Source organism: Homalodisca vitripennis, chromosome 5 (assembly GCF_021130785.1).
Source record: "Homalodisca vitripennis isolate AUS2020 chromosome 5, UT_GWSS_2.1, whole genome shotgun sequence".
Taxonomy (NCBI): domain Eukaryota; kingdom Metazoa; phylum Arthropoda; class Insecta; order Hemiptera; family Cicadellidae; genus Homalodisca; species Homalodisca vitripennis.
This window is the reverse complement of record NC_060211.1, coordinates 66,406,817-66,417,921: the sequence shown is the minus strand read 5'-3', so window position 1 is coordinate 66,417,921 and position 11,105 is coordinate 66,406,817. Positions and strand designations below refer to the sequence as shown.

The following is an 11,105-nucleotide window of genomic DNA, read 5'->3' as shown; positions in this document are numbered from 1 at the left end:
GCTCAACTGTGACCTTGAACGCATCAGCTGGCATCCCAGCTGTTATTGTTTTTATAATTACAGCTGTCATAAAGTGATCCGTTACATAACTCTCTATAACCTCTGCCTTAATGTCTAACTTATTTTTATTGTGATTCTTCACTAAGATATGATCTATAAAAGACTTGGAATTACCACACACCCTGGTTGGTAAGTCGACTAACGATTCAAATCCATTATAAGATAAGATCATATTATATTCATCTATAACATTATTATCCTCTAAGATATTCAAATTCATATCCCCAACAATCACAAAATATTTGTATGTTTTAATGCTTGGTTTACTCAAATGTTCCCTTAGTTCATCAATAAACATAGTACTTGAGTACTGATGCCTTCGGTAAATAGCCATTAAACTCATTTCACAGCCCAATTCATTAAACGTAAGAATTATTCCATCGGATGTTTTGAAGTTTATTGTTACCTCTTCGACTGAATTGATACTTGAATGTATAAAAATAGCAACACCTCCAGCTTTACAAAATTCATTTGTTTTAACGTACAGAATATAATTAGGAATTTTATATAGATGTACTTCATCATTATTTATCCAAATTTCGGTAAGAACTATTATTTTGGGAAAATATGTTAAAACAGAAATTTCAGAAAGAAATATATCAAAATTTGCCCTCATGCTTCTAATATTTTGATGCACTTTTGATTATTTTGATTAATAAATTCAATACTTTTATAACAACTCATACAAAAAAGAGAAAAAAATAAACAAATAACAATATACATATTTAGCAGTTTAATAGTCATATTCAATAGTTTATAGGCTACGAAACATACAAGAATACAGCATTGTAAGTATGGACATACCTTCAAATTTACTAAAAGAAACAATAATCTTCCTAAACTTTGCCAAGGTCAGAGAGGCTTTTTATTAATATTACCGGTCCATTATCGACTTTTCTTAGAAAAATGTTTCCTCTCCGCACCCACAACCACTTGTAGCCTTGTTTTCTCTTCTCATCCCTTGCCATAGCTAGCAGCTTCCTTCTCATTGGGGTTAATGACTCGTTCAGATAAACAGGACTGTCCGTTGGCAAGTTCAGATGCCTCGTAGAAAGGTCCTTCTTAACTCTTCTTTTTGCCAATAATGTATCCGCATCCATTCTTCTCACGAATTTGACCATAATTCCAGGAGGATCCTTGGAATTAGGTTTCTTTCCTAGAGTGTGGCATGCGTCAATCATGGTATCCTGAATATCAAATCCCAATGCACTACCCACATCCTTCACTGCTTGCATCACATCATTATCCTTAACTGGCACACCCTGGATTTCAACGCAATTTCTTCTAGAATACTGGTCAGTCTCGTCCAACTTGTCCTCTAACACTTGAATTCTATCTTTCAATATTTTATTCTCTATTGAGAGTTGATCAATCTTCACCATGTATTCTGTAATTTTTGTAGTCTGCTCTTTAAGTAACAAGGTATTCTCGTTTAGCTTATCATTTAATACTTCATATGAAGTGTTGAAATCTTTAACTGATGATTTATGCTCACTTGTAAGTTCTTGTATAGCTTTCAAGATATCATTAAGCGTCAACTTACCATCACTGGCCTCATCTTCAAATGACATACTGCGCCGTCGTGCCTCATTACATGGATCGCATCTCCATACAATTCCAGCACCAGTTTGATACTCAATATCAGCTTTACTTACTTTAACGCATGACCCATGGAAGTCTTTCTCACAATCACAGCACGTTATCTTTATCTGCTTAGCAGTTATTGATCTGTTACAGACTGCACACATCGCCATTTTGAGGTTATGATGACGTAAGCACCACTTATATTCACTTTTATCAAATTTAAAAGAAACTGTAGCAAATTCCACTTGATGTAGACACAGATATTTACTTATGTTGTAATATAAAGTCAAAAGTAGAACATTAGTTTGGTATTTTACTATTTGTAAAGGGTTTAATAGGGAGCTCTAAAAGAATACGTACATACTGTTCAGCCACTGCCATCTCGATAACTTGCCGGGTGAATGTGCTACCATTACACCACAGAGCGTTTACTTTTTCCGATTCAATTATTTTGTATTTGGCCGTATCTGTCACATATGCGTTTAAATAGGCAAACTAACATTAGTGGTTAGAATCCATCTTAAATCAGACAACGTATTCTAGGAACAACATAACGTCTTAACCTTGGGAAAAGGCAAAAAAAGCTCGTTCCTTAGAGTCAGTTCAGAAACATGCAGATACTTATCCATGACTTCACGTTTACCTCAATCAAATTTTCTCAACGCTGTTATTACTTTAGAGACTCCTTCAGACGAACTAGGAACTTAAAATATAAATTCCTGATATATATATATATATCTATATTGTACCTCAGTGAAACAATACAGTTTGTTACATACTAAATTCAAAGCCTCATCTTTGCAAACAAAGTGGTTTGAATAGAAATGCGTTGTTCTCTGTTGAACGCGTATTTGTGTTTGAAATTCACTATTTCTTGGTATTTAGTATTTCAGTATTCTTCTCTTCCACAGTTTTATATGTTTAGGCTTTATAATGTAAGAATCTTTTATCCCGTTTTTGCCCTTCAGTTATTAAATATTATACTCTTATATAGCAAACCAGACTGGATCAAAATGAAATTAAAAAATACTATATATACTACACTTTTACTGATGTCTAGTGGCCATAGTTAATACCAATTTAAATACTAGGCCTAATGTTTATTTTGGGTATCACCGCACCGCGCCGCAGTATCGCACTAGAGTCCAGTCACGTCTGAAACGTGCAGCTCAGTCCAGGGCAAAAGGTCGGAATACATTACCCAGGGAAGTAAAAACTTTTGAAACTGTAGAGCACACAGCAGTCCATAATATTGTTGCATTTCGGTTTTTTATAATGCTGAGTATTCATTGTAGTAATTATATGATTTTATATAAAATCACATTGTTTTAGTCACCTTAAAGCTTAAAATTTATTTATAACTAAACATCGAACAGAACAGCTTTCTGGTTGATACAAATTTTTATAATCTTTAGAGACGTTAAAATATGTTTTTTTAAATACCATTAACATAAAATATTAAAAATAATGTATAGTACGATTTAGTAGAGTAATCAGAGGAATTCCACGACAGGAATATTGTCTGTGAAATTCGTAAAATTAATTTACTATCGCATTTTGTGATGTGACATTAAATTGAATTATAAACATAAAACTGAATAGATACTCGTATTGTTATTTCTTATAATTTGTATAAGGTTTTCCGCTTTAATATTATACCTTAAGCTTTTTAAATGTTTAAGAACTATTTTAGATACCATTAAAAATATCATTTAGAAACACACACAAATATAACTTAAATAAGAAATATGTTAAATGTTCACAAAAGATGCCTACGTTAACTAATTTAAATTTTTTTTAATTCAATACACAATTTCAAATCTTGTAGTATATTGGGCAAATTTAAATCTTAAAAATTGTATCCAGTAATTAATTACATGTCATATTTAAAAATATAGATAAAAATGATAACGTATAAGAGTAAAATATTATTTTCGGACATTATTATTACATAAAAAAAACTAAAAATAAAAATATTAGTATTACATCACTTTATAAATCTCTATAACGAAATATCATCATCACTTTTAAAAATTTCATTCGTTTCTCTGTAGTTTTATAATGAAGAACATTTTAGTTTCTACGTTTCATAACATTTTACCGATTTTATGACAGACATTCTTTTATTATTTGTTTATTTATTCTAGTATCAATATAATTTTTTTACAAGATTAAGCACATCTGTTACTATAATAAAAGTATACATTACTGTTGGTGTTATTCATAATAACCAAATACTGGAAAAGGTTGCCGTAATTTATATTCGGATGTTTTTTAAAAGTATTATGAATAATATTTTGTCCTTATTGCTAGTATGGTAACACAAAAAGTGACAGGAAAGTAATGTGTTCGTATATCCCTTAGAATTATTCTTATGAAGGAGAAGGTTAAGAAGTTTAATTACTCAAAACAGTTTGATTAGTATTCAAACCGTATGCAGATTAAATTCTATTTTATTTTCCGTCTGCTGTTTATGTCAATTTGTTTTAAATTCCTAATCGTGTTTTAAAATGGAACACACTAAAGAAGGAAAATAGGCATACACTCTCCTCGTTATAAACACATTAAAAGACTTTTAGAGGCTGGCTAGTTTTCATCATACATAATATATTATTAGTCGTAAGCAGCCACCCCCGAAAAAGTATTTTCCAGCCTTACTCTCATTCATGTTATTTTTAATTGTATAAATTATACAATGTACTGTATTGTATACCTAATACAATTAAAGCTGTTGCGCAAGAAGTACTTACACATTTTTCTCATAAAAAATTTAAGTGGTAATTTATTGAAATAAGATAAATATAAGTGCTGACTTTTTTTTAATACGGTGGCCGTTTAGTGATTCGGTTGCTCCATGGTTTGTTCCATGGAAGAAATGTCTGATTTATGCCCATCCCACGTGATGATAGATTATTAAAAAATGCACTGAATTCCGTTTGGGGTGCTCGGAGAAACATACTGGAGACACTTCGCATTCAAGAAGTATGTAAAAACCGGTAATGTGAAATGGAATATAACGGAGACTTATAACTGTTTGCAGCCACACCTCAGTGAATCTTAATCCCCGGGCAATTTTTGTGATCAACTGTTAGCAGACAACAGCTGACATCTGTAGTGTGTTGGCAAAATATACAGACTTTTAGGACAAATTGTAGGACGCCCAGATTCACAAACATAATCTAAAATACTGGTTTTTTTTTAGTTTTTATGCTGTTCGCACAACAGCTGTGCCAGCTGTAACAACATACTGGCTAGAGTAAACAACAGGAGCGTAACCATTGAGTCCCTCTTCACTGATAACAGCTGAAATTGTTGAATACAACAAATAACTACAAATTGCAAGACAACAACGAAATTTATACCATTAATGTAAATATATCATATACTATGTAAATAATCATAATAAAATTTAAAGCATCCCTTATTTCAAATTTATGGTTTAATATTTTGCATGAAAATATGGTATTTTGAATTTTAAATGTAATGAAAATATTATTTGCAAATAAATAGCTTTACAATGGATTTGGACTTAATATGAATAATGTTAAAACAGTATAAAATAAACTTCTATTATTTTGAATTTACAAGGATTTAATTACTATCTATCTATGCACTCGATAAACTCAAATACTTTTTAAACTTTTAAAATTTCCTTTAGATGCAAACACTTAAATTAAAATTAATAAACTTCCTTTGTGAATCGGATACTTTTTCTGATCGTAGATTTGTGAAAATAGAAATTTCACAGATATATTAAAATAAAATCAATTTTGTGTGTGACTTACTTACTCTGAAATAATTAAAATAATCTACAAAGTTTTACTATTTAGCCATATTAAAATCATATGACTGTACCAGTCATGTAATCCTCACGTTGCCCTCAATATATTATTTGTGGGAAATTCTTTTACCTTCGGTAGATTATTTCTTAGATTCATGATTCATGAAACGTGTTTTTCCTTTGACTATCTTCTTGCCTTTTCTGTCCCATTAAGTTTACTTTTTTATTTCATTTCTCAAATCCTCGAACAGCTTTTTATGAAGCGTTTCTCTTCTACTGCTTATAGCTTGTTTGTTAACTCAAGTCTTTACTTTTTCGAGTCTGGAAACTTCGTGAAAATATTTATGGAGTGAATCAGCATCCTCGTTATCTCAATATGAGCAATGTGAATCATAATCTCAATTATTTGAGTCAGATTTGACTGAATAAGATGGGGTCTTTTTGTGCCGCTTATATACTGGCGTCAATCTGGGCTTTTACATATTTCCTGGGGATGGGGATGGCTGAACAAGTTTATTATCATCATTACGCAAAGTTTAATTAATAACCTTCTCATTGGTAAATAACTCTGAAGGAGGATCTGGTTGCTCAGTCACTGTACTTAGCTTCTTCTGGGATGATAAGGGGATTAAAAGGGTATTTACCGTTTGTCACGAATTCACTAACCAGATTACCTTGCCTCATCAACTGTGGCCAGGTTGGGTTTACAACATCAACAAAATTAAACCTGGATGTGCTTTGTTTCCCTTTGTGAGTATTAAAATAATCTAGTGCATATTTATCCTTAAAATATTTCAAAACTCCGAAAATAGCCTTTGCCGAAAGGCTGGAGTTCATGTGTTGTATTTTAAGGCAAAAAATACAACATAATACAATGCTGCTCAGCGGCCTCACAAAAAACCTGTTGTACAAGTGACATTTTACTCCATCAAAAGTTAGAAGACACTTTCCTGCTGGCTTACATTTAGCAAAGTGTTTAATAAATTAAATAAAACACCCTGTGTTCGTAGACCATATTGTGGAAAACATTTTTGATGTAACAGAAGGCATATCTTTTTCGAATCACGGTACATAAAATAGTAAGAGGAGTTACAGATCCAATACTTACAACGGTTTACATTGCACACGACGTCAGTTAGGTTAGAAGGGCAATATTAATAATTCAATACATGCACATTGTAAGAGTCCGTTAGAAAATTAAATGAATAATAAGGAACATTTAATAAACCACTGTTTTAAAAAACAAAATAAAAAAACTGAGGTTTATTTTGTGTATATGAGATACAGGAAACTTAAAAGTTTTGTTCGGTACTTTCCTTTTGTGAGTTACGCGAACACCTACGTCACAAGCCTATTTATATGGAAATTAAGTATTCTTACTCTAAGGGGTGTTAATTAAAGTGACAGAAACAACGTCCTCCAGGTATGTATATAAGGCCTTTTAATTGCTATTGAAGTTAACTGTATAGTAAACTAGTTTTAGTTTCGTCTTATCATTAATGTTTTGAAATCTTTATTATAATGACTAATATTTAAGGATACTTTTTAAAGCTAGACGAATTTGTAGTTATAAAAGTTATTAGAAGTGATAAATAATAATCTATAATTCACTTTACTTAGTCCATAATAATATTCATTTAAATGGCTGAGTGTTAGTGGAGCCTATCATTAGAGAAGCTAGAAAACCCTTATTTTTGTATGTTTGTCCTCATGAGATCTCAAGAATAAACTGACCTATAGATCTTTTTAGAAATTTTACATATAGAAATATTATATGGAACTTACCTTCTATATAGGAAACACCGAGTTGAGACTTGTCAACACCTGAGCAAGGGATTTGTCTGAGATTTATTAAAAAAACGTTTTTCCTTAAGATGTTATGAATAACCAAGAAAATAGCAAGGTAACCTAAGAATAAACAAATAAAAACCTGAACAATATTATGAAATCTGAACGTGTTAAATAGTATTAAATGAATATGTAGGCTTACAAATATGTATACAACATGATCGAAGCCATATGTGGCGTGGCGTAGTCATACCTTGTAACTAGCTTTATGCGCGCATGGATGTTACATAATAAAAGAGTTTAGAATACCACCGAGCTGAACAGGTAATCCCTTAATTATAAGGCAATATACGTTTCCTTTCCTAAGAAAATCACAGAACATTCTATATCAAGTTCCGCGATAGACTTATTGAGGCCAGTCATTTACTTTACCATATTCACAATGGATAATACTTGCGTGCTGGCATGGATTGCTGAGAGTCAGCAGCAAACCAAAAATCCTGTTCTATGACATCTCCAGCCATCCTAAAGAATGATTGACTTATCAGAGTAATAACAAGAAATGGCATGATGCCTCCTAAAAACGTATAATGATTATCAAAAAGTGTTCCACGAATTGCAGTTATCCTCCATTCCAAATCTATTCTCAATTCTTAATATCTCCAACAAATCAGATAATATATTATAGCTCAAAGAGTACACATAATAAACTTATCCTGCGAATTAAGAAAGATCTTGGACGTTACTGGAGAATGTAAGGTCAAGTTATTGTCATCAGCCTAACACCCATGTGATAAATATTTTCCGTACAATATTTTCCAATCATATAGATGCAGAGTGACATATATTTGACATATTTTACGACTTCGATCCAAATATCATGTATTCAATTCTGAATGAAGCTTTTATTTCGAAATTAAATATATATTTTACGGATTTGTGGTTATTTACGAACTTCTTTTTATCTTTCACATAACCTCCTTCCCTAGGATTAAATATAGATGAACTGAATTAAATAATTTATTTTTTTGACTTCAAACATTTCTCGGCTGTTTGAAATTTATTTAATTGAGTAAATCCAATTATGTGTAAGAGAATTAAATGATACCAATGAATCAATGTTAATATCAAAAAGTTGTAGGGGCCTATGGCGCTCATATACTTTAGTAAAACCGTATATCTTTTTCTGTTCTAGTCTCAAAAACAAAATTATTTGAAACAAATATTATATTTTAGTCGCTAACGCCAATGTACACATAATATTAATGGTGACATACACGTTACTCAGACATTACAACTTAATGCGGAATATTTTCAAGAGCTTAACCCAGATATGTGTGTTATAATATTGTGTATTATTAACAGTTATTGCTTTGAAAATTCATGTATCCAACTTCACTTCAGATAAAAGCTTCAAATTAGATTTTCTATTACTAAAATATTTCTTCGATAAAATACCACAATTCGAAATGTAATAAAATGTATCACTGTTTCAATAAAATGTGATTTGTAACAGATCTATCTTAATCGCTTTTGAATCTGGAATAAATTAGTTGCGATGTTCAAGTTAACTTGGCGCAAATAAGGAAAGAAAAGTGAGACAGAACTATTTGGATATGGTGGGGACACATGTCAACAAAGTTGTGTTATATGTCACAGGGTATGCTGTATGTTTCTGCTCTAGTCTCGGGTTCATTTAACTTCTCATGAGTAAGAGTAACTGTTTCTTTTCCTCGGCTTTTGAGATGTACTTCTCTCATCTCCACGTCAAGATGGATCTAATTCATTTTTAATAACCATTCACTATTCTGAAATATAGAATTTTGTGTTGGATATAGCAATAGACAAAGGTTATGATGAAACGTTAAGTCTGAATTTATCCACATCAGACTAATATTCTGATCATAGTAGAATAAGACATTTTAACCTTACAACCCTTTATTATAGGTGCCCTAATAATTTTTAAATTGTGAAAAACTCGCTCGTAAATTACGGCCGAGTTACCAAAATACGTGTTGTTGTAAATTATATAACATGCTGAAGTCTATTACTCAGATTTCAATATATCATCTTCCTTAAATAACATCCAGGATAGGAGAACATTTAATTTTCTGAAAATACTTCCAGTGGTACCTCTGAGTTATTGCATTTTAATGTACAGTAAGCGTAGTAGATATTTATTACATACCAACCAATAACGTCGGTATAAATATATGTCAAACATATTTTAGTCGGTGTTTAATCATAATATTCTTAATGTTAAATCCTTCGTTATTATTAGATTAAGCTAACATATTCTAGCTTGGTATTTCTGCTTTGCGATCATTAAATTTATAATAATTTTCAATCTCGTAATTTAGTATTGGAAATAAAACTGCTATAGTAATGTATATTAAAAATACCTAATACAAATAAATGCCACATTATTTTACATATTAAATATAAAATGAGTAAATCACCTACTTTTACATACCATATGATAATATATAATGTCAACTCACATGGTACTTTCAACAAATAATTTACCATTTAAAGTAAACTTACTTACATTTTATTACTGTATCATATTTCAATAGTTATACCTCTAATAATCTACGGCCTTACGAATGCTCTTAACTGAATAGGTAGCTTTTATAATATAGGACATATTAATTAAAATTATTTCAATATGAGTTTAAAATATATATATATATATATATATATATATATATATATATATATATATATATATATTTTCTATTGTTAATATCTCGATAGCTTACATGGCTGATATGTTGAAACCTTTTAATATGTGATAATAATGCATTAAGTTGACAATTGGAAAATTATAAGCACATTTGTTTGATTTTCTCTAGGATGTTTGAGATATTCTTATACCCTACAGTAACTTTGAATGGCATATATATATATATATATATATATATATATATATATATATCATTCTCTTTAAATATTTTGAGTGGCCTCTACCTTAAAAGATATTAAAACATATGTAAGTCTGTAATGTTTTCGAAATTTTTATCGTTTCGAAAATTTTTACATTAGGTCTGAGTTTTACAGTATATAAAAAAACTTTACTCTGATGTAAGCCATTTCGCACCTTTTACGTTTGGATTTGGGATGGCTGAGGAACTTAACTAAGTGTATCCCAAGTGGACAAATGTAACAACAAAAAAACAATTAATTCCAGTATGTTAAAATTAAGATTTTCTTCTTTATTCTTTAACATTTAATTGAAGATGTTAACTTTAAGTACCTATTAGATGTTTGAGATAAAAAAATACACAAACTGTACTACAGTTACTAATACAACTGTGTAAATAATACACGTTAGAGAGTTTTACTTAAGATTACAAACTGGTTTCGTTACACAATGTAAGTTTGAAAACTATGTATTTTCTAAATTTAAAATTACTTATTTCGATTTGAAACCAGTACTTATTTAGTAATTTATTACAAATTTACCTCTATTATTACCAACTTATGATGTAAAACAAAGATGTTATATTGAAAGAGAGTAACAAATGTAACAATTTAAAACGAAGATTTTGAAGATAGAATCTGTTTTAGTCATTAAACCTGATAAAATGAATAAGAAGCTAGTGTTATTATAATAAAGAAAAAACTGTAAATCGAACATGCGTAATACAATTTTACACAAATTATAAACACTTCAAAACTGAGATTACTATAATGCGTGTTCTAGAATGGAAAATGTATACACTAAAAGGGAACCAACCAGTAGTCTTGAAGCGAAGACATTCTATGTGCCAAACATCTCTTCCTTTAATGACGGTTCGCACTCAGCCTTTGTTAGTATCAGATGGCTCGAGGTGGGCCTGAGATTGCCTGAAATATTTATATTTCACTTAACAGTGTCTTTGAAATTATT

General features: G+C 30.4%; 1 protein-coding gene across 1 annotated transcript; it reads right to left on the bottom strand.

Moving 5' to 3' along the window:
- Nucleotides 1-896: 896 nt before the first annotated feature.
- LOC124363496 lies at nucleotides 897-1,814 on the bottom strand. The gene has a single exon (XM_046818745.1). The coding sequence runs from the start codon at nucleotides 1,812-1,814 to the stop codon at nucleotides 897-899; it is 918 nt and encodes a 305-aa protein (XP_046674701.1).
- Between the last annotated feature and the right edge of the window lie 9,291 nt (nucleotides 1,815-11,105).